This window comes from Anabrus simplex, chromosome 1 (genome assembly GCF_040414725.1).
Source record: "Anabrus simplex isolate iqAnaSimp1 chromosome 1, ASM4041472v1, whole genome shotgun sequence".
Classification (NCBI taxonomy): domain Eukaryota; kingdom Metazoa; phylum Arthropoda; class Insecta; order Orthoptera; family Tettigoniidae; genus Anabrus; species Anabrus simplex.
This window is the reverse complement of record NC_090265.1, coordinates 1335089628-1335115170: the sequence shown is the minus strand read 5'-3', so window position 1 is coordinate 1335115170 and position 25543 is coordinate 1335089628. Positions and strand designations below refer to the sequence as shown.

Below are 25543 nucleotides of genomic sequence, written 5' to 3'. Positions count from 1 at the left end.
CGCTTAAGTGCGGCCAGTATCCAGTATTCGGGAGATAGTAGGTTCGAACCCCACTGTCGGCAGCCCTGAAAATGGTTTTCCGTGGTTTCCCATTTTCACACCAGGCAAATGCTGGGGCTGTACCTTAATTAAGGCCACGGCCGCTTCCTTCCCACACCTAGCCCTTTCCTGTCCCATCGTCGCCGTAAGACCTATCTGTGTCGGTGCGACGTAAAACAACTAGCAAAAAAAAAAAAAGTTTCTGTTGGAAGAGGAAACCGTTGACCAAGTCGGGGAACAGTGATTATTAGCTGGCCTATGTTTCACGTGGCTGCAATTGCGATCATAGCCACGTGGATCTGAACGGGGGCTTAGTTTAAAAGCTTCTCTTGAACAACTTGTATCATTTGACGGTGTAGGGGTAGCGCGCCCTGGCTCCTCCTGCGATAAGGGCTCGTGAGTCCTACTGACGAGTTGTCTGATTTGATAGGCTACGAGTTTGGTCGCGAAGGCGAAGGATACAGCTAAAGGTGTTGTCATGCTCACCACGAGCCACTTTTCAGTTTATGTGTGTGTGTGTGTGTGTGTGTGTGTGTGTGTGTGTGAGAGAGAGAGAGAGAGAGAGAGAGAGAGAGAGAGAGATCCGCGCTGCGTCTTATGTATTGCTTTTCCATACTGATCACGAGATCCAAAACAGTGTCCTGCATGACTGAGAATGAAGGGCAGGCTGGCATGGAGAGCTGCAGCAAACCAGTCGCTGGTTTGGGGTGGAATGGGACTGCTAAATTCCAAGCCTCTTCATTGAACTTATTATTAGCTACCCCACCACCATCTGCCCATACACACATGTAGGTCAGGAACATACACTGATCAGCCAGAACACAATGACCACCTACCTAATAGCCGGCATGTCCACCTCTGGCACGGATAACAGCGGCGATGCGTCTTGACATGGAAGCAGTGAGGCCTTGGTAGGTCGCTGGAGGGAGTTGGCACCACATCTGCACACACAAGTCACCTAATTCCCGTAAATTCCAGAAGCTCTGACGCGACGTTCAATCACATCCCAGATTTGTTCGATCGGATTGATCACACCGCAGGAAGACTGGTTGGAGTATATCCAAAAAGTCGGACCGCGCTGGGAACGGCTGGAAACGGCAAGATGGCGGCCGTTGCCGGGCGACTCTTGGTGCGGCTGGCGGTCGGTGGCTGGGGGGCGAGCAGGGCTCGTTGTTTGGTCGAGGGCGAAGTCTAGTATGTATGGTATTTTTGTAATGGAGTGTAGATCTGCAATGCTTGTGTGAATGTTTTTAACTGCTAGTTTTAGAGCCCAGTTTTGTATGTACTGAAGTTTTTGTATATTTGTTCTGGAGAGAAAGCCTATTGCTGGTAGTGCGTACGTGATGATAGGTCTGATGAAGGAGGTGTAGATTAGAAGTACGTTCTTTCTGGATAATGAGCTTTTGCTGTGTATGAGTGGGTAGAGTGTTTGTAGTTGTTGTTTGGCTCTCTGTAGTGTTAGGTTTACGTGTTCTTGTAGGTTCAGTCTTGCGTCTAGTGTGATTCCTAGGTATTTGTGTTTGGGGACCCATTCTATGTTTTGATTTAGTAGTGTTAATTGTTGTTGGGGGCGGCGGGTTCTGCGTGTAAAGTATACTGCCTTTGTTTTCTGTATGTTGACTTGTATTTTCCATTTGGTGAGCCAGGGTTCGAGTTGTTGTAAGTGTTGTTGTAGGTGTTCTGTGGCTAGGTCGGGGTTTCTGCTTTTGGTAAGAATTGCTGTGTCGTCGGCGTAGATGGCTGTAAGGGTGCGTGCGTTTCGTGGGATGTCGTTAATGTACTGTAAAAACAGGGTCGGGCCGATAATACTGCCTTGTGGCACGCCTGCGTGTATGTTTTTGAGCTGGGAGTTCGTTCCATCTAGGTGTACGAAAAATTTTCTGTTTGTGAGGTATTGGTTTATGATTTTAATGTATGTAGGGTGTAGTTGTAGTTTTATTAGTTTGTATATAAGGTATGGGTGGTGTACTTTGTCAAAGGCTTGTGTATAGTCTAGGAAAACTGCAGCTGTGCCTTGGTGGTGTTGGAAACCTTGTGTTATGTGTTCCGTGACTCTTAATAGCTGTTGTGTGGTAGAGTGCTGGGGTTTGAACCCGAATTGTTCATTTATTAAGTTATTATAAATTGTGTGTTTTATTCTGTTGTGAATTAGCTTTTCGAAGACTTTAGATATTATGCTTAGTAGGCTTATGGGGCGGTAGTTAGCTGGGTTTTTGTGATCTTTACCTGGTTTGGGGAAACAGATTATTTTAGCTATTTTCCACTGATGTGGAAAATATTCAAGATTTAGCATTGCGTTAAATATGTTTGTTAGGATATTTAGCATGTTATTATTGAGGTTTTTTAGCAGTAATGATGGCATTCCATCCTCCCCTGGAGCTTTATTGTTAGGTAACTTTTTAATAATGTTTTTAATTTCAATAGGTTTAAATTGGGAGACGGGTGAGTGGTTCGGTGTGTTTAGGTAGTTTATTACTTTGGTTTTTACTTGTTGATCGTGGGCATTGTTTATTAAATGAGTATTAGGGGTAAAGTTAGTCTTTAGTGTATTAGCTAGTAGTTCTGCTTTTTCTATATGCGAAGTTAATTGCGTTCCGGCTGAGTTTACTAGGGGAGGGACTGGGCGTTCTGTGTGTGTGAAAATTTTTGCTGTTCTCCAGAGGTTATTATTATTATTATTATTATCACTATTAGGTTTAAGGTTCTGCAATTTAGCGGTCCACTGTTCGTTATAGAATTTTTTAATTTCTTTTTTGGATTTAGAGTGTAGTCGGTTAAATTGAATTTTGCTTTGTAGTGTTCTTGTTTTCTGAAAAAGTGTACGGGCTTTGTTTTTGTCGTGTATTAACTGTATTATGCGTTCCGGTAGTTCGTGTAGTTGTCCTTGTTTGGCTGTGGGTTTTGGTCGTGTACTAGCTTTGGCTGCGGTGGTAAGAATGTTTGTGAAATCGGTTATGGCTGTGTCTATTTCTGCTGTTGTATTTGGGGTGGGTATGGGGTTCGATTCCTGTAGGTATTGGAGTTGTTCTTTAAATTTGTCCCAGTCTATTCTGTGTGTTTGTATTTTCTTGTGCGTATTTCTGTAATAGGGGTCTACTCCCAGCTGCATGAGTACGGGTCTGTGGTCTGATCGTAGAGCTTGCATGGTGTCAATTGTGATGTTACTTGGTACGTTGCGCAGTAGGGCTATGTCGTTAGTGTCGGAAAGTAGTGTATTGTTGTGCCAGTAATAGAATGTTGGTTCTGCGGGGGCGATAATAAAGTAGTCGTTGTTTAAGTTATGGTTACGTAGTTTATTGCCAGATGTGTTAGTGGTTTTACTGTGCCAGTCAGGGTGTTTGCAGTTAAGATCGCCGGCTAGTATAACTTGATCGTGGTCTAGTAAGATGTCAATGTCATTGGCGATGAGTTTTTTCTTGGGTGGAAGGTATGCTGATATGAGAGTTAGTGTGTCTGGTCCGTTTTGGATTTGTATGGCTGTTGCTTCAATGTGTTGTGTTTCTGGTAGTAAGAGATGGTTGTGGGAAATGCGTCTTTTAATAGCGACCATAGTCCCACCCCCATCCCCGTCTCTGTCTGTTCTGTAAATGTTGTAATTTCGAAGTGTGAATCGTTTTGTGGGTTTTAGCTTGGTTTCCTGTATAAGTATGACGTCAATGTCGTGTTGTGTGATGTAGTGTGTGAGTTCAACCTTCTTGGCCGGGTCATTGAGACCATTAGCGTTCCAGTAGGAAACTTTTAATGGTCTCTTACCCATGTTTCGTTGTTTGAGAGTTGGAAGGCTAACTGTAGTAGGGAGTGATTGAGCTGTTGTATTGTTGTGAGTATGTTGTCCATGAATGTTTTCATTTGTATTTGGAGTGTTTCCAGAATGTATTTTACATAGGGTGGGGTGCTGTCTGAGATGGGGAATTTTGTGAAAAGTTTGTCATTCGGTGGGTGAGGTGTGCTTGTGGTGGGGCGCTTTTGAGGAGGGGGGGGGGATTTGTGTAGTGTTGTTTGGTAGGGTGGCTGGTGTTGTTGTGTTGTTGGCTGTCTGGGGGGGTGTAGTGTTTTTGTTTGTAGTGGTTGGTCTTTGATCCTGGTGTATTTCTGGTAGTGAGCGAGTTCTGTGAGTAGGTGATTTCTGTGTTGGTGGTAGTTGTTGTTGTGTGTGATTGGTACGTTTCAGTCGGGGGAAGTTCTTTTCCAGCCATGTTTTTTGTGTCGGGTCGGCTGTGTTACTCGGTTCTGCGTTGTCCGGGACTTCTGACGCGAAACCTGGAACATTCCAGCGGTTAGTAAGGGGGGGGTGGGGCTGGGATGAATTGCTGGGGGGGTGTGTTGGTGGTAGTGATTTGCGGTGTTTGCGTGGTACCTTTTTGTCTCTTTTGTATGTACTCTAGGTATGCTTTGCACCGTTTGGAGGAGGCGGGGTGGGCTTCTCCGCAATTTGCGCATTTGAGCCCTTCTGAACCCCGCATTTGGCAGTTGGCTGGCTTGTGTGGTCCTGCGCACTTAACACACTTAGGTTTTAAGTGGCAGTGTGTTCTGAGGTGGCCGTAAGCTTGGCAATTGTAGCATTGTTGGGGTTGGTGCACTTCATCTATTCTTTTTGGTTCGATTCTGACCGGGATGTTGAGTATTTCCCTTAGTTCGGGGAGGTCCTTGTTGGTGGGGGTGGCTTCAAAATTAATGATGTAAAGTGGCATTGGGGCTTTTCTGACTGTGTTGTCTTTTTGTTCTACGTTTCTGTGCATTTGTACTACTGTTAGGTGTTGGTATCCCTGTTCTGTGAGGTCGTTGGTAATTTCTTGGGGGGTCAGATCAATTGGTAGTCCCCTAACTACTATTGATTTTCGATTGGATTTTTCCAATGCATGGGTAAAGTAATGCATGTCGTGTTTGTTGAGTGTTCCTGTGAGTAGTGCATGGTCTGTTTTATTTTGTACACGGACATTAGCTCCAGTCTTGGTTGGTTGGATTTGAAACTGTTTGTGTTTGAGTGCTCTTTCCACAAATAAACTGAGGTCCCTCCAGTGTTGGGCGGAGTTGATGTGTATAAGAGGCAGAGTTTTCGATTCCTTATTTTGACTTTCCATGGTGAGGTATGGAGTTGACAGTTACTGGGGTATAAACTTTGTTGCAACAGCAGCAGCGGCAGCGCCGCAGCGCCTCGGGTGGCCCTCAGCCACGAGCTGGGCACTGTGTCGGGTCAGGTAACGTTATTTTAGTGGTGTCCCCACGACAGGACCCGAGACAGTGCACCGCGTGGGTGGTAGAATTTGAAATTAGGCTTGATATAGCCTAGAGCGAGGTGGATCTCCCCACGGCAACAAGCCGAGTCCAATCTCCGCCAACAATGGTCGAGTCGGCTGGGCTGGTTGCAGTCTCGTAGGGGTAACGGCTAGCCAAGATTTTTCCAGCCAATTTGCATAAAAAGAAGAGGCCAGCGATCTCACAGGGTCTAAATCTCCTCCCCCAGTGACCCAGCAGGACGAGCGAACACTCAGGTTCTAATGTCAGTAAGGTCTTATAAGTTTTATAAGCGCCAGCAAAAGGAAAGTGAGGAAGTTCGCAGCGAACCAGAAACACGTCTGTCCTGCTTGCTTGCCATCCAAAGAATTGTGTTCATCTTTCGAGCTGGGGGGCCAGCACATCACTTGCAACACGTCACTGTGTTCCTCGAACCACACCATCACACTCCTGGCCTTGTGACATGGCGCATTATCTTGTTGAAAAACTCCACTGCCTTTGGAAAGCATGACCGTCATGCAGGGGTGTACGTGGTCTGCAACCAATGTACGAAACTCCTCAGCCGTCATGTTACCTTGCACGAGCTCCACTGGACCCATGGATGCCCACATGAATGTTACTCAGAGCATAATTGAGCCGCCGCCAGCTTGTCCCTTTCCCACAGTAGAGATGTCACGGAGCTGTTCCTCTGAAAAACGACGGATTTGCACCCTCCCATCCGCATGATGAAGAAGGTATCGGGATTCATCAGACCATGCAACGCTCTGCCACTGCACCAACGTCCAGTCACGATGGTCACGTGCCCATTTCAGTCGTAGTTGCCGATGTCGTGGTGTTAACATTGTCACATGCATGGGTCGTCGGATGAGGAGGTTCATCCTTAGGATTGTTCCGTGTACAGCAGACACACTTGTACTCTGCCCAGCATTAAAGTCTGATATTAGTTCCGCCACAGTTCGCCGCCTGTCCTATTTTACCAGTCCGCCCAGCCTACGACGTCCGTCATCTGTAATGAGGGGTGCCGCCCAACCCCTCGACGTTTGGACGTGGTTTCACCTTGGTTTCGCCACTTGTTGAAGATACTCTCCACAGCACTCCTCGATCACCCGACAAGTCGTGCAGTTTCCGAACTGCTCGTGCCGAGCCTCCGGGTCATCACAATCTGCCCTCGGTCAAACTCAGATAGATCGCGCGCCTTCCCCATTCTACACACAGACAGCACGCTCACTGATACTACATGCCCCGTGCATGTGTCTGACTAGCAGTCATTCCTCGTCAGGTGACGCTGCTATCGTCTGGACGGGTTTATATCTATAGTAGGTAGATGGTCATAATGTTCGCCAACCCACGCTCCAAAGTTCAGAGCCCCTTGAGCCCCTTCTAATCACCTTGTACGACAGGCAGGGTTACGGTGTGTGTTATTCAACCGCCCCCACCCACAGGGGGAAAGCGCTGCTGCACTCAGTTGTGAAATGATGTGTAACTGCCCCCAATAAGGGGTGCAAATAACTTCAGAAATTTTCGTGAAGTAAAATGCAGTATGCAATATGTCATTTAACTGTGGGAGTGTATTTGATTCTTCAAAAGAAGGCAAACTGATTAATAATAATCATGAATGGAATAAAGTTGTGTATCACTCTTGAAACTGAGAGAATCAAGCAATATGTGACATTTAGCTGTTAAAATTGTATGTAATTATAGTTAAAATTAACCTACTAACTACAGCATAAAGGTAAAGAAGTTGGGAAAAATTACGGTTGCATATTACACAAATGTGTAGGTCGTAAAAGTATGTAAAAATGTATACAGTAATTTTCTTAATATTTTTGTCTCTGTAATTTATCAATTTTTAGTACGAAAAACATAGAAATAACTTTTGTAAGAATGATACCCTCGAATGTCCCTCACAAGTCCAACCCCAACTCCCAGTAGGGGATGGCCTGCAGGGGCGAAGTACAGCAGGGACTTCATGTGCACCGGGGACCGCTACAGTTGCTGTGAAGGCTCTGCACGAATCCTGAAAAGTGATGGTTAACGAGGTTCTGGTGAACTCTGCTGAAGTCCTCAATGGCAGTGAAGGCGAAAAGAAGAGTTTTTAGAACGGCGGAACTGGCAGAAGAGGCAGCCCAACTTTCCGGAGTACATAGGATTAGCAACCACTGCCTTGTGGAGAACGAGAGGGATCCCTGAAGAATAAGGGAGAGAACCCCTGCAGAAAAATCCCGCATGCGTGGAAGCGGAAAGGGGTAGCCCCCACCAGGATAGAGCGCTCGGGTCGATAACTTATGTTAATCCGAATAAACCTCATCAAAGAAACGGAAACAAGAATAGCCGGATTGATTCTAGAGATGTGACAGTTGCTATGAAAAAGGACACTCGAATTGGATTCCGGAATATTCAGACCGTGTGGCAGACTGGGAAACTTGAAGAAGTGTCAAGAGAAATGATGCGGTATCGACTGATAATTTTGGGTCTAAGTTAGACGAGATGGACAGATTTTGGAGAAATAAAAACTAGGAATTGAAGTATTCTACTGTATTCGGGAAGAGAGGATGACATCCATGTTAAGGGGTTAGTTCTGCTACTGACTAGCACAGCAAAGAAGAGTTTGTTAGAGTGGCATCCTATTTCTGAACGGGAAATCACCGTAAGATTTGCATTTAGAGCAAGATCGGTTACCATAGTACAGTGTTACGCACCGACTGAAATGGCTGAAGAAGAGTAGAAAGACAGCTTTTATTGTAAACTACAAGAAACCTTACGTAGTGTACGGAAAAGAGATATTGTTATGATAATGGCAGACTTAAATGCAAAAACTGGAAGTCCTAACCAAGGCGTGGAACAAATTATGGGAAGGCATGGTATGGGAACCCGAAATGATAATGGAGAACGATTCATCGATCTGTGTGGTATGTTTGGATTGATTGTTGGTGGTATAATTTTCCCTCATACAGAATGCCAGAAGATAACTTATGTCTCTCCTGATCATAAGACTGAAAACAAGATTGAGCATTTTACCATAAAAAGGAACTGGCGTACCTCTCTACTCGATGTGAGAAACAGAAGAGGAGCAGACGTTGTTAGTGACCACCATTCACTCAAAGCAACTGTATGCGTTAAAACAGCAACAGCAGGACGATTAAGTCAATATGGAAGAGTAAAATATTACAGCGGCAGGCTAAAGGAGACTACAATCAAAGAAGAGTTATCAGTAAAACTTCGAAATCGATGGGAAGAGCTGGACAGATTGGAGCAGGAATAGATCAAGGTCATCGATCAAATTTGGACTAAGGCTAAAGAAGTGTTTAACTCAACCTGTGAGGCGGTGCTTGAAAGGAAGACCTGACTGGGTTTCACAAGACACTTGGAACTTAATCGAAGAGAGAAGAATAGTTAAAGCCAAGAAAAATGCTGCTAAAACACGAAATGCTAAAGAGAGGACCCACAAGGGATACGCTGCAATCAAGCGATCAATTAAGCGTTGTTTTCACAGGGATAAAAGGACTTTTGTTACTAAGCTAGCCACAGAATCAGCAACATGCAGCGGAAGTAGGAAATGAAGGAACAAGACAATTGGCCAACAAGAAATTTGATGGCATAAACTAACTAAAAATAAAGGAGGCAACCTTCATACCTCCGAGGAAGAACAGGGTTCGAACACCACCGTCGGTTTCCTATTTTCACACTAGGCATTTAATTAAGGCCATAGCCGCTTCCTTCCAACTCCTAGCCCTTTCGTATCCCATCATCGTCATAAGACCTATCTCTGTCGGTGGGACGTACAGCCAATTGTAAAAAAGGTTGGAAGATCAGATGAAGAGATGGAGAGAGTATATTACGGAAGTCCTGAACCGCATTACTGAACAAACTGAGAAACCAGAACAGGAGAACAAAGAGATATCAGAAGATCGAAGGATCAGCAGTGATCCACCAACAAAACAAACAATCAAACACCTAAAGAATGGCAAAGCTCCAGGACTGGGTAATCATATACCTGAAGCTCTCAAAACATATTGGCGGATTTGCTGCTTCCAGTAATTTCTGCTACCTGAGAAAAGGAGACTTTCCCAAAAGAATGGAACAAAGGGTTGCTTATCAAATGTCCGAAGAGGGGGGACTGTCGGTTCGCAATAACTGGCGTGGTATTACCCTACTGTCTGAGCATAGCAAGGTTCTTTAACGAGTCATCCTCGACTGGATTAAAGCTTATGTGGACAGTATGCTGAGGAAAGAGTAGGCTGGGTTCCGAGAAGGTTATTCCTTTGCCGATCAGATCAATGCCTTACGGATAATTGCAGAGCAATCAGCAGAATACAGTCATCTTCTTGTATACTCTTTATTGACTTCGAAAAGGCCTTCGATAGCAATTTTAGGGCCAAGATCTGGAGTGCAATGAAGATTTTCGGCATTCCGGAGAAGATCATCAGTCTCGTTAAGTGCATGCATAGTAACTATACATGCCAGTTGGAACATAAAGGACGTTTGACGGAACGTATTAAAGTAAAGACTGGTGTGAAACAAGGATGTTCACTTTCACCCATACTGTTCCTTATGACTCTTCATGTTGTATGAGAAGCTCAATGAATCGACCATTCCAGTGGAATCTTATTCAACGACTGGAAGATTTAGACTTTGCCGATAACCTATGCGTACTTGCTCATAGTTATAGAGACATGGAAATTAAGGTTAAAGACTTTCAAACTTTAGCACAGGAAGTTAGACTTCGGATTAACATTAAGAAGACAAAGGAAATGCGATTGAGAAACCGAAACAATGCATCGTTGCAACTAGATGGGCAGGTTATATAGAAAGTGAATAACTTCTGCTGCCTAGGAAGCATTGTAACTGTGAAAGTAGGAGCAGGTGGAAATGTTACCAGCAGTTTGGACAAGGCTAAGGGCTCATTCGCAACACTCCGTTCCATATGGAGGTCGGAAGACCTCAATGTGAGAACAAAACTGTGGATCTTTCAGTCTGTGCTTCTTTATGCGTGTGAAGCCTGGAAAGTGACCAAATATTTGGCATGTAAGATTCAGACATTTGTGAAGAAATGTCTTAAGAACATCTTCGGAATATACTGGCCAGGAGTGGTGTCAAATGACGAATTGTGGAAGAGAACGCACCAATTACCGATCGAACAGCAGATCAAGAAATGAGTGGTAGAGGATTGGCCATATACTGCTTAGACCTGGTGACAGCATAACAAAACAAGCTCTCGAATTGAATCCTCAGGGCCAGAGGAGGAGAGAATGACCTAAGATGACATGGAGGAGGTATACATGGGAAAGCTGAAGCACATGGCACATCACAGACCCAGATAGCAAAACCTTGTCTCAGCACTATGCTCCTCAACAGGAGTTTAAGGAATTAAGTCAACTAAGACAGTACCCTCAAATCTAAAACGGTTAAAGAGATTCTAGTTACAGGTAAGATGGTATATACACTGACTGACAGAGCAAATGCAACACCAAGAAGGAGTGGTTCGAAAGGGATGAAAGTTGGGGAAAAAACACAGACGGCACGGACGAATAATTGATGTTTATTTCAAACCGATATGCAGGTTACACAATGCGCACGGCATCGACTCAGTTGGATGTAGGACCACCGCGAGCGGCCATGCACGCAGAAACACGTCGAGTTACAGAGTCAATAAGAGTGCGGATGGTGTCCTGAGGGATGGTTCTCCACTCTCTGTCAACCATTTGCCACAGTTGGTCGTCCGTACGAGGCTGGGGCAGAGTTTGCAAACGGCGTCCAAGGAGATCCTACACGTGTTCGATTGGTGAGAGATCCGGAGAGTACGCTGGCCACGGAAGCATCTGTACACCTCGTAGAGCCTGTTGGGAGATGCGAGCAGTGTGTGGGTGGGCATTATCTTGCTGAAACAGAGCATTGGGCAGCCCCTGAAGGTACGGGAGTGCCACCGGCCGCAGCACATGCTGCACGTAGCGGTGGGCATTTAACGTGCCTTGAATACGCACTAGAGGTGACGTGGAATCATACGCAATAGCGCCCCAAACCATGATGCCACGTTGTCTAGCGGTAGGGCGCTCCACAGTTACTGCCGGATTTGACCTTTCTCCACGCCGACGCCACACTCGTCTGCGGTGACTATCACTGACAGAACAGAAGCGTGACTCATCGGAGAACACGACGTTCCGCCATTCCCTCATCCAAGTCGCTCTAGCCCGGCACCATGCCAGGCGTGCACGTCTATGCTGTGGAGTCAATGGTAGTCTTCTGAGCGGACGCCGGGAGTGCAGGCCTCCTTCAACCAATCGACGGGAAGACGGGAAATTGTTCTGGTCGATATTGGAACAGCCAGGGTGTCTTGCACATGCTGAAGAATGGCGGTTGACGTGGCGTGCGGGGCTGCCACCGCTTGGCGGCGGATGCGCCGATCCTCGCGTGCTGACGTCACTCGGGCTGCGCCTGGACCCGTCGCACGTGCCACATGTCCCTGCGCCAACCATCTTCGCCACAGGCGCTGCACCGTGGACACATCCCTATGGGTATCGGCTGCGATTTGACGAAGCGACCAACCTGCCCTTCTCAGCCCGATCACCATACCCCTCGTAAAGTCGTCTGTCTGCTGGAAATGCCTCCGTTGACGGCGGCCTGCATTCTTAGCTATACACGTGTCCTGTGGCACACGACAACACGTTCTACAATGACTGTCGGCTGAGAAATCACGGTACGAAGTGGGCCATTCGCCAACGCCGTGTCCCATTTATCGTTCGCTACGTGCGCAGCACAGCGGCGCATTTCCCATCATGAGCATACCTCAGTGACGTCAGTCTACCCTGCAATTGGCATAAAGTTCTGACCACTCCTTCTTGGTGTTACATTTGCTCTGTCAGTCAGTGTATATATATATATATATATATATATATTATATCGCTGAATACCTATATTCATTACGTAGAAATAATGTGATATTCTGTTTGTTGTTCCAGAGTGACCAAGTACATAAAGACAAGCGTGACAGTTCCTGAATACCACAATGGGGTGCATTTACGCAACAGAGTCACTTACAAAACCACGGTAAGTCTGACACATAATAAACGATCAAAATTAACGAAATCTGAAGGTACGACATCACATCCCTCCTATCTTGAATTTTTTGTCTCCTGAACCAGAAGCCAGTCAGTAGTAATAATCCAATAATTTAACACGTTCCTACTGGCTACTAAGTTGGTGATTGACATAAACAGACCAGTTTTTTAAATCCCCTCACTAAGTGTAGTATTTGGTTTCTTAGCGGATTCGACTCTGCCTTATACCGGTGGTAAATTAGGCTGTATTTCAAGGTGCTCAAATACGCTACGTCTCGTGTCGGCGGATGTACTAGGGCACGTAAAATAACTTAAAATAACTGCGGGACAATATTCCGGCACCTCTATGCCTCTGAAAATTGCAAAAGTAGTTCGTTGGACATACAATCAATAATAATAATAATAATAATAATAATAATAATAATAATAATAATAATAATAATAATAATAATAATCATAAAGGTAATATCGTAGATTGCAGAGGGGTAAGAAGCACCTGGGGTAAATAGTAGAGATGGGATAGAAAAAACGCAACAGCTATTTTAAGACTGTTTCGGTATTGAAAGCGTTTCGGAATGTAGCTGTTTCATGAAACACTCTGTTACGACCACTGCTTCAGAAACTCTTTTGTGCTACCTCGCTAATCGCTGCAAATTTTGGTCGCTGTGCGTGGCCCGGTATCAAAACCGTTCCGTAATGTAGCTGTTTCACAAAAGAGCCTGTTACGACCACTACTCCTGAAACTGTACTGTTTATACTGTTTAATTTATTTTTGCGATAACTAGTCCTGTACAGAGTCCTTCAAGTCACCATTTTAAATATGTTTAATAAGTATCGTACAACAACAAGCTGAATGGGAACATGCATATTGTGCAATAACACTGCAGCAATCGTGTCATGTTGCAATTGGGAAGGAGCAAACAAAACTGCTATTCGAAACGGTTATTTTGAAACTGTTTCGAGTTCGAAACAGGAACAGTTGAAACTGTTTCACGCAAATAGCAGTTCATCCCACCTCTAGTAAATAGGTAGACAAGGAAATAAATAACTAAAGCAGAATTTAACACAACAAAATTTGAAATTGTGTTTCTTTCCGTTTTTTAGTTTAAAATTAGAGAAAAAGAAAATCTGAATGAATAACAACAATAGTAATGAGCTCGTCAGCTTTATCATTAACAAGGACTTAGAAGTCCGAATACTAGGTACAAAATTTACAGCTGTTAACAGTTTGGTTGATTTACATAGAAAAGAGCGTTAGTGCCCTTGCCAGGTACAAAATTTTATAAGAGCTAGATAAGCTCCAGGAAAATACACTTTGTAGGAGTCGACGCTCCAACTATATCATAGTCCAGCCTCGCAGAGGCATCAATTTTCTTATGACGCACTTACATTACACCTGACAATCCATCGCTTGTCCTCAATTCAAGTATTTACACCAAATAGCCCCGATGAACGCTTATCTAGTGTTCAACAGTTACTGTTTCTAAAGGGAACTTTACATCAGAAACAATTACCGAATAAACAGGGGCATGATTGCCCATACTAAATGGCCTTGTAAACAGAAAAGGTTGGACATGACTGGCCATAAACAAAAGGCTAGGAGGCGAAATACTTGCCCTCCTTATAGAAGTAGTTAAAAGCCTAAGTGGGCTTATGGCCCAGTGATAGAGAGGCTACCCATTCTACACTGGGGTGACTAAGTAAGAAATGTTAAATCCAAATGTGATTGAAGAAATTTAGATGTTTTGAAAACTGTAGTCACCCCATGCCAAGTTGAATGGGAATCGACAGAGGGTAATCACTCTTTGTTCCCTTACATTACATATTTCCCAGTAGAGAATAGGATAGAGTCGTCGTACTTGCCAAAGATTCTACATTTAAACCACCAAATTTAGAAATTTACATGAATAAAAGAGGTTGAAACCTTCCCCTCAAGCTATCCGCAGGAGCTATCACATAGTTATGAAAATTCAGCCATTACCTTGAGATGCTGGACCTTACTAACGCCGCCCGCGTCCCTGCCTTCTGGGTCACGTCAATACACCCTCTTTACACTGTGATAGTACAATTGAGTGGAAGCTTCCAGAACGCTTTACTGATAGGCTGAATTCCTGTACACACCCCCAATTTTAATTGTCTAGAGAAAATATTTACATATTTCTCAAAGGTTGATTACTATTGAAGAAGGAACCAGCAGAAGTGTTGACAAATTTGACACATGAACAAAACAAATTCAAAACCCAAGGTTCGCCAACTGTAAAAAAAAACCTTTAAACTGATGATAGAGACATCTAACAGTTGAAGACCAAAGCATCTTGTAATACAACAGTTCAAGTCTGTTTACATAGATGGCCTTATAGAAGGCACGCAGTTTAACTGGTCAGAGAAGATGTACCCCCGGTACAGACCTCCACCCTAAGGTTTTACAATGGGATAAACAGCTTGAATTCTTGAATTTTTGAAATCTTGAGATACATTAATTTTGAGAAAAATATAAGTCGGAATATATGTTGACGGAGAGTCCATTCTGGTTTTTTTGTTTCGGACTATTGAAATAGAGTAGTCTAGATAGGATTGCCGAAGTAGACCAAGTCCGGGCTGTAATGCCCAGGGTTGACAGCAAGAGCGGCCGCCGCTGCCGATGTTTGGATGGGGTCGCTTGGACCCCTTAGGTACCCTGAGATACCATCCTCCCGATATATTGAAGGCTGAAGCCAAAGGACCAAGTATCACGGTCTCGTCCAAGGATAGAGTGGGAGGTTGAGTCCAGCCTCCTGGCATCTGCCAATGATGACAGTCCCAAAGGAGGCCGTTTATCTGGAGTCTTAGTCGGAACGAGGCGGGCCCATACCCCGCGCCGGCATCTCTCCCAGATTGATATGACATGGCCTCGGATGAAATTTGGGGACTGTAACATTCAATTTTGTGGCGACAGTAACCGTTTTTCAAACGGTGCTACATATGGTGTAGATAAGGTTGGCGACTTCAGAGGAGAAGCACACAGAGTTTCTGACTCAGGTTTGGAGGTAGGGGATTTAATGCCAGATGACGTACATCTTATAGAAGGGAAGGTTTTTACAAAAGGATTTTAACAACAAACCAAACTTAACTTAGGATATAACTTAAACATGTAAATAAATTCTAATTTACACACACAACTTTTGACAAGCAAAAGGAGCAGAAGGCCTCTTTCACTTTATTTCCATTCTACTTAAACTACGGTATTAAATATGCTAAGGGAAGATATATAACCAGTTCAGCAACATAATCACTTGGTGGCATTTACTGAACAAAGCGAAGGCCTTCACGTAGGCTTGACTTGAGGCAGGTGAACACGAAAAATACTTTCAGTCTCCGGATTACTCGCCAAAAGGGTGACAGGAGTAAGAAAAACTAATCTAGGGTCCATGAAACCTGGGGGCAAGCTTGCCCACGGGAACATTTTTAACTTCGACTTGATCTCCAACTTTTAAATTTATGGATTCCCGTCCACGGTCATACCTTATTTTTACTCTCTTCTGAGATGCCTTAAGATTATTTCTGGCTCTTCTTCATAGATCTCGGATGTTCTCTGGATCTGTTGTCTCTGGTAATAACTCATTAATTGGCCACAAATTTTGCAAGGTAGTGTTTGGGACAAACTTAAACATAAGAGATATTAGAGAAAACTTGTGGGACTCATGAACGGCCGAGTTAAGGGCTAATGACAACCAATGTAAGGACGTGTCCCAACGAGAATGATCTTCGTGGTGGAAGGCAACAAGGGCTGATCGAAGAATTTGATTAACCAGCTCAGGTAGAGAAGGCTGTGGGTAATATGCCGAGGTAGTGACATGTGAAATAGAGAGATCAAAACAGAACTTAAGAAATAAACTGGAAGTGAATGCCTTAGCGTTATCTGAAACAATATACTTGACAGGGTCCAAAAGATGCAAATATTGAAGTGAGAGAAGGTGTAGTAGTTTGTGTCGTGGCAAGCCTGGTCGGAAACAGCCACGAGAATCGTGTAAAACCATCCACGCACACATGATTGAATTTATTCCCGTTCCCTTTAGATTGCGGGAAAGGTCCCACATAATCGATATGCGATCGCTCCATAGGGCAAGAGGCTTGATGCGATGACAATAGCCCTACTTTGGTAGACAACGTTTTACATGCTATAACAAGTCATTTAATTTCGCCGTCCATACTCTTCATTATAAACAGTTCCCATATCTTCCATCTGGTTTTAAAGAAGCCCAGATGTTCCCCTAATGGGGTCTCATGGTAATATTTGAAAATCATAGGTACTAGAACTGCTGGAATAACGATTTTCATCTTTTGATCGTGCCTTGAGGGGCAACACAGGTTCCCATTCCTCGAAACATAAGGGATAACATGTTCCCCAGACGAAATGGTTTCCATAATGGAAGTCATCACCAGATCTTCACGTTGGTATTTCGCTATGTCATTATATAGCATAGGGGCATCAATTAGAATGGCACTTATACCAGAAGGTGTGGAAAGGGAAGGCGGGCTTTCCTCCGAGTCAACAGAATTAGAATCACTGGAAAACATTCGGCTTAAACCATCTGCGACCACATTCTCAGATCCCCGAATGTGTCGCACGTCAAACTGGAATGAAGAAATGCTAACGGCTCAAGTGGGCGAAGCGCCCGGTACGATGGGGCCTAGCTAATGCCCAGCTTAGGGCCTGGTTGTCGGTCTCTAATTCAAATTTAATATGCTCTAGATAAAGGTGCAGTTTTTCTAAGACAAAGAGTACGGCATGTCCGTCTAACTCGAACATAGAGTATTTGGCATCTTGAGATGACGAGGTTTGATACGCATAGGTGATGGGCCGCCTTCCGAGTTCAGATTCCTGTAGAGAAACCGCAGCGACAGCCGGTGAAGATGCGTCGGTCTGTACAATACATTTGCTAGAAAAATCCGACATAGCCAAGACAGGGGCGTTGCAGAGGGCTAATTAGAGATCGTCGAAATAGGCCTGTTGAGAAGGGCCCATTCGAATTAGACACCTTTCCCGCAAAGAAGATTCAGGGGCACTGCCCTGTTAGCGAAGTCGGAGATACATTTTCTTAAGAAATGTACCATGCCGATGAATCTAGCAACGCCTTTGACGTCTTTGGGAGCCCTTAAATTACAGATGGCTCTAGTTCTGGAATGATCTACCGAAACTCCATCAGGTGAAACAATATGCCCCCATGAAAGACATAGATGGTTTAACAAAAGATACTTTTGATAGCTTGACCATCAAACCTGCTTTACGAAGGCGTTTAGTGCTTCCTCTAGATGAGCTGAATATTCTTTAAATGTCTCAGAGAAAATAACATCATCTCTATTATGGTAAAGATATTCAAATTAAATATCAAATAAGACCCTCTCTAGCAGCGTAGTGAGAACCGCTGCACTCGTGGGGAGTACCAAAGGCACGCCGTTGTATTCGTACAGGTTCCAGTTGGTAGCGAAAGCTGTCAGATGTTTCGATTCTTCCGTTAGATGTAACTGATTATAGGCTTGGTTTAGATCTATAATGGTGTAGAACTTAACCTTACGAAACCAAGAAAAACATGAATGCAACGTGGGGAACAATCTTACGATTCAATGCCCTGTAATCAATTACTGGGATTAAGCCGCCTTTTGCTTTTGGAACCAGAAAAATAGATGAAAAATACGCCGACTTGGAGGGTCGAATGATACCATCACTCAACATTTCCTTGAAGGCCTTCATTCTAGGCGAAGGTAGCCTATAAGGAAGAAATATTATGGGAATCGAATCTATAATCTCTATCTTGCATTCAGTTAAGTCAATCACCCCAAGATTTTCCGAAAACACGTCGGAAAATGACTGACATCATTTACGAATGCAGTTAAGTCTGATCCTCAGGTAGATGTATAAGGTCTAAAGCCATCTCACTCTGAGGAGGCGACATAAGCGAACATGAAACGGAATTACACGTCAAAATGGGCATATGGACATTATTATTAAACTTGAATGTGCATGGCTTCTTTTGAAGGTCAAGTACGAGACCTGAATGAGGCATGAAACTGGCCCCTAATATTACAGGACATGACAATTTTTTAGCAACAAATACGAATTTTCAGAGGTATGAATCCTAAAATGTCTAAAGAAGTAGGGTTGGCCGAAACACATTTTACACTGGAAGAAACATATTCAGAAAATTTACATCAGTTATTTAACTCAGAATACCATTCTGCAGAAATAATGGACACAATACTTCCTGAATCTAAGAGGGCAGTAACAGATTCACTCCTTATCTCAATTTTGATGAAGGGCACAACACCTGGAGTATTGGAAGCAATTTTGAGGCAGTGTTTGGGACCTTCCAAGAAGGCTTGAGACGGTCTTTCTTACTCAGAACATACAATGGTATCGTCAGATTGAACCTGGGCTGAGCCTGGAGAGACAGACTGAGAAGAGGATTCAGCCGGGCACTCTAGTAAAATTTTGTTGTTGTTGTTGTTGTTGTTGTTGTTGTTGTTGTTGTTGTTGTTGTTGTTACTAGAGGTAGAAAAAGAAGGTGTACTATTCTGTAAATTACAATTCTTAGCCAAGAGTGTATATGATCCACATTTGAAACAGCCTGCAGAAGACGACGATCCATTCTTAGAACATTTGTTATTTAATAGAGGACATTTATTTCTTGAATGGCCTTATAGAAGGCTCACAGTTTAACTGGCCGGAGGTGTACCTCCGGTACAATAAGCCGGGCTGAGTGGCTCAGACTGTTAAGGCGCTGGCCTTCTGACCCCAACTTGGCAGGTTCGATCCTGGCTCAGTCCGGTGGTATTTGAAGGTGCTCAAATACGTCAGCCTCGTGTCGGTAGATTTACTGGCACGTAAAAGAACTCCTGCGGGACTAAATTCCGGCACCTCGGCGTCTCCGAAAACCGTAAATGAGTAGTTAGTGGGACGTAAAACAAATAACATTATTATTATCCGGTACAATAATAATTATATTATATTATATTATATTATATTATATTATATTATATTATATTATATTATATTATATTATATTATATTATATTATATTATATTATATTATATTATATTATATTATATTATATTATATTATATTATATTATATTAACGAGCGGAGTGACCGCGCGTCTTAACGCGCTACGCCTATGGAGCCAAGCTCTGCATTCGACAGTCGCATGGATTCGAACCCCACCGTTGGCTGTCCTGAGATTGGTTGTCTGTGGTTTCCCAAAGGCCTGCAGATTATGAGATGTCATTTGGTCAAGCTCGACGATTCTTTCGGCAGTTATTCTTGGCTTTCTAGACCGGGGCCGCTATCTCACCGTCAGATAGCTCCTAAATTGTAATCAAGTAGGCTGAGTGGACCTCGAACTAGCCCCCACATCGACATAAATACCCTGACCTGGCCGGCAATCGAACCCGGGGTCTCCGGGTAAGAGGCAGGCATACTACTCCGCGAGGCCGGCAACTAAGCACTTCCACAGTCCTTAATTTGGAACTAGGTCAGTGGTCTCCTTTAGTTCCGCACCCCTTATTATTATGTTGTTAAAACGTTGTCCTATCACCATCGCCGCGGTTTCCCATGGCTCCCGTTACCCTCCATGGCCGAAGTCATTATTCTCCTAGATAACCTATCCTCCTTCACACGTCACACTCCTCATACGAATCCACAACCGAAGCCGGTTTATGCGTACCTCTTCATCCATTAAGTTCATTTCTACTTTGTCTTTATCTCGTCATTTCTGAAAACACGCCTCCTAAACCACTCCCCCGCCAATGTTATGGTTTTTTATTGGTAAACTAAAAATAGTGTGAAATATTTGATTGCCACCTCATTGCTCCTAATGACAAACACACTTTGGCTGTCTCTAGTCACTGTCACTGTATCTGTAGCAAAACGCTATGGAGGAATAATTCGATATTCTAGCAACGCCAAAGCGGTGAAATCGGGACCATCGGCTATCAATATTGTACGAAACAGCAAAGTTGTTAACAAAATATCACAGTCGATTTTCAAGTTTCAGTAAGGCTTATAATATCGTGCTGTTTTCGTTTAATGCCAAAACTCAAATCTGGACTTCGATCTCCGCAACATTCGGTTCGGTGAACTTGTAATAGATCGGTTCCAGGATAAAAGTCCATTGTTTTAACGACCAGTTTACTTGTGGTCCGTGGTTAATTATGTCCACCGATACTTTTATCCACATGTGTTCCTCGCTCCTAATGATGTCCATAAAATTATAAAAGTAAAGTCATCTCCGCACAGGCCATAAGGCCCTGGAAGGGCTTTATATAAAGGCTTACACTATCTGTAACCTCGGCACTTGGTGGGCACCCCGCCGCCTTTGCTCTCAGGAATTAACCTGGTACGGGGCCTTTCAGAGTCCTTGCACCGGTGCATTGCGCGGCGCAAGGTGCAAAAGACGACTTTGCTAGGTTGACCAGAGTGGAGACCCCCACACCTCGATGTTGAGCAATAGCACTGTCTCTCTCTTTCCCTATGCCTGTGTCGCTCACTCCACCTGTCTCCCCCATCCTCATTTGCTCTGCAGCGCTCCACCACCCGATCAGAGCTGAGTCGAGCTCAGCCGAAATTAGCCGAGTTGCCCCGAGACAAAACGCTGGTCCGAACAGAGCCGAGTTGGACCGATGCACTGTGCGCAGAACCTCTGCGCTTGGGTTTGCATGCGCGAGATTTCGGGCTATTAAGAGGCCCTGGTGTATGATTAATGAACCTCAGGGCTATGTGCACTTCCGGAAGTGGAAATCTCGTTTCTTAAATTTTTCGAATTCCTTATGGGGAATTGACTACAAAAATATGCATTCATTAACATGCACGTCCACTAACAAAGACAATATGCCCACAAATATGCACGTGTGCATTATTTAATCATGTTTCTAGTAGTCTAAAATATCGATGGAAATGAGCATATTGTAAAGTACATTTCAATGGGAATATACATACTACTCATTTGAAATTACCGAGCGAGTTAGCTGTGTGGTTAGGGTCGCGCAGTTGTGAGCTTGAATCCGGGAGAGAGTGGGTTCGAACTCCACTGTCAGCAGCCCTGAAGATGGTTTTCCGAGTTTTCCCATTTTAACACCAGGTGAATGCTGGGACTGTACTTTAATTAAGTTCACGGCCGCTTCCTTTCCACTCCTATCCCATCGTCGCCATAAGACATATCTGTGTCGGTGCGACGTAAAGCAAATTGTAAAAAAAGGAATTGAAACTACAACAAAGTTTTACATTTTGTATGGCTGGAAAATAAGTTATTTCGTCTAAAAAGAAAAGCAAATTATTGTTCACGAACACCAGGTGTGTTCATGCAAACCAGATGTACCACTACCACTCTAAAAGTAGAAATCGAAAAAGACTGTATCGGAAGTACTCAAAAAGAGACATTTTTAGTGCAAGATGCGATACAAATGCAAATTTCGATTAAGGAATAGTTGTTCATAGTTAGTCGTCACGAGCGTCAAGCGTGTCCTGCTGAGGTTCAGGTTAGAAGGACTTTCCAAGGAGTAAAACGAAGGGCTCAAGAACAGTCCAAGGAGCCCCCTACAGCGATTATTCGTAATGAAGTCTCTAATGTTGATGAAAAGGAAATACGAGTCCTACTCCCAGAGAGACAAGCACTTCTGTGACAAGCATACAGGCAACACAATAAAAATTGACCAGTAATACCTTCAACTTGGCAGGAATGTGTAATTGCTTTCTTTCTTCTAGTGGTTTTACGTCGCACCAACACAGATAGGTCTTATGGCAACGATGGGATAGGAAAGGGCCTAGGAGTTGGAAGGAAGCGGCCGTGGCCTTCATTAAGGTATAGCCCTAGCATTTGCCTGGTGTAAAAAAGGGAAACCACGCAATACCATCTTCAGGGCTGCCGACAGTGGGATTCAATCAAACCCACTATCTTCCGGATGCGAATGTGTAACTGTAGAGCCATTTTATGACAAGACGTTACTTGTTGAGCAGTTGTTTCAATATAACTCTGACGTTAATGACCAAAATAGTATTTTAGTGTTTATTGCTAACGATGCACTACTCCACCCTAGTAAAAGCGATGTATTTGTCCGATAGATCATTTGAGACCGTACTCCGTATCAACTTCATATGTTGCACGGTATTATCAGTAATTTTGTATTACCCCTAGTGTAATATGTTCACATAAATATGAACAGAATTACTGGAGATTGTGGCAGAAAATTAAACATGTAAGCGATATACCCAACATTGAACTACATCCTGAAATCATAACAACTTATTTCGAAATTAGTGCAATGAATGCAGCAGGACAAATAATTCACAGATACCCAAATTAAAGGATGCCTGTTACATTTTTGCCAATCCATCTGGCAGAAAGTTGTACGAATGAGATGAAAATATCTGCGAACAATAGAGATCAGACCATAATAAATGACATAGGAAGATATTCCTGAAGACCATGCGCAAGAAATACTTGACACAGTTGTTGATGCTGTCGCTGATCTTGTGTTAGAGCTCGCACTATTCGCAGATAGAACATACGTTAGAGGAATATCCGCAAGAGATTGAAGAAGACCCGTTTCGCCTGGTTTCACACCACCTATATGGAAAGTGTGCAATCTTGTTCTGAATGGTCATCAGAGGACAACCTGTTGACGGCTGGCATAGCAAATTTCAAAGGGGCATGGTCACTCATTCCAACATATTGAAATTCATAGAGTTTTAAGGAAAGATCAAACTGAGGATGCGCTTTTAAACCAACTGCGTGCATTGTATCAAAAAATTCCATTCTTTAAATCTTCGGCATATGGAGCAAATGGTTGGACAATATAAAGACTAAAGTGAAAGGGGAGTAATGTATATATTGATGGCCTAGTTCTAATACCATTTATCTTACAATGTTCTTCCTATCCATTAATTTCCTTAAGACTGGTCTCGCCTCCCAGCCACATATAGATATGCAGCCTATCAGAACAATTTTCGTTGTGATAATTTTCCTATGCTTACGTGTAAAGGAAAATTAACCTAAAATAAACTATACTGTAGGAGTACGTAAATACGTCGTCCAAACATACATTCCTCCAGTACGGCATGGTAAGGTTCATTTTCCTTTACACATTAGTATAGGAAAACGAACACAACGAAAATCGACTGCATTCATATGTGGCTGCGCGTGACCAGTCTTAAGAAACATAATGGATAGGAAGAACATTGTCAGATACGCGGCATCAGAACTAGGCCATCAATATAATTATTGTGGCGTTGAAAGTCTCCGTATCCGGCATCTCTTAATAAGGCTTCGGTTGAGTATGTCAGCCTGGCTCCAACGGCGAGTGAATTGCCGAGTTACGGCCCCCACCCTCTCTCCTCTATGGACAGACCAGTCAGAAACGAGATAGGCCCGCAGTGGCTGGCCCGCTACCACCACCACTTCCACCACCCCATATCCCCTTGGCGGTGTAGAAATAACAAAAATGATGAACCCCGAGCTTTCCATCTCAAGAGATTTCCAGCGGCTTCTCCTCGTCCGAAGAATCTCGAAAGACCGAGGCAGGCGATAAAGCGCGAGATGGTTCAGTTTGAGGCCAGTCTGCCAGCGATTGAGAGTGGTGAGTACTGTTCTCTGGAGTTAGAGCTGGGTGTGAACTGACGATGAGGGATACAGACCAGAACAATGTGCAGTGTTGCCAACGTATATTTTCAAGACGCGCTAAATACTACTAAAAATCCGCTAAAATTCCGTCAAGAAATCCGATCTCAAATAATGAGCAAGAATAATAATAATAATAAATGTGTGCACTCACCTAATCTGTGAGTTTTACTGGGATTAAACCCCTGTCGGCGAGCCGGCGAGCTAAAACTTGTAGGCGTTTTAGTGCCGGGTTCAAACTGCTGTAGGTGAATCCCCTACCTCAAGGGTCACACACAAAACAGGCCAGTTCATTAAACGGTCTTCCTTCATAGCATAAATATAAATGCTACTCTCTCACAGTTTCATTATCTGTCGTCATTCGTCGGCTAAGAGAAAAGTAGCCTACCCTTTCCCTACGCATTACAATCCAAACCAAATAACATGTTTTCCTCATGTGACTGCTAGCTCCTGATAAGAAATACGGAATAGCTTGGAGACAGACTGGATTACAAATTTTTTAAAAACCTAAAATGGATAAAACACTAAATTCCGCTAGGCTTATAATAAATCTAGAATTCCGCCAAAAAAATCCGTTGTCCGCTAAATGATATATTTCTCCGCCGACAGTCTACTAATTCCGCCAGATTTAGCGGAAAATCAGCTACCTTGGCAACACTTGAGACGACGTGGGGCACGTGAAAGTATTTCAATTGGAACGCGCAAGTTTGCAACATATATCTAATTAGCAATATACTGTATAGTTTACACTTCTTTGCATAATAGAGAATCAGTGAATAGATATTTTTGTGCTTGCATTATATTCGTGTAATTAATAAAACAGCAATCTCAAATTTATACATACGGTAAGTAAGAAAAGAAAAATATTAATGTATGAATAATTTATTACATGCATAAATGTATATCCTGAAGGATTACTAAATATTTACAGGAATAGAATAACGTGGAGCATGTGGACTCGCGCTCAAGATGTTTAGTAGTTCTCCCGTACTACAATGACGTCACGTTCGTTAGTAGTGGCGTTTCCTATGCGGTACTCCAATCGCCTCGGTCGGGTAGTGCATTTAACATGCGAAACAGAATGTTTACGAACGTGTAACATGAATATTTTGTTACCGCAGTAAAATGAGGGGCTATTTCCTACAGCCTGCTTCCCCAACCAGTGCTTTTGTGCCACAACGCGAAATTCTTGGGTATTAATGCTCCGCTAGGCTTTAAAGCCTACTTAAATCAAGAAATATCCTACAATTCACAAAAAAAGATAACGGAATTATTTTGACTTTGGATACCTGAGAACCACTAGCACAGTTGCTGATTTATTGCTCGACAAGCACGTGTAGCTGAGATAATAACATAACAGACTCCTGGCAGGAGTTCCTCGGCGTAGTCCTCCATCATTCAACTTATCATCGTATCATAATTTTATGGAGGAGCGTTATTACATTCCTAATTTTATTAACGACAGGGAAGTTAGCACTTTTTCTGTATTTCTGTGAATAACATATACATATGGCACACAGACAGGCAGCGAAGAGTTATCGACACTTTAGTTAGTGCTTTGTTCC

At 43.5% G+C, this 25543-nt stretch overlaps 1 protein-coding gene across 1 annotated transcript in view; it reads left to right on the top strand.

Annotated features, from left to right (window-relative positions):
• The window catches only part of LOC136858839 (multiple epidermal growth factor-like domains protein 10), a 272735-nt gene that overhangs the window by 170105 nt on the left and 77087 nt on the right, over positions 1 to 25543 (top strand). Inside the window, exon 5 of the mRNA XM_068225752.1 lies at positions 12231 to 12318. Coding sequence (XP_068081853.1) covers positions 12231 to 12318 — 88 coding nt within the window. The remainder of the gene's footprint in view (positions 1 to 12230; positions 12319 to 25543) is intronic.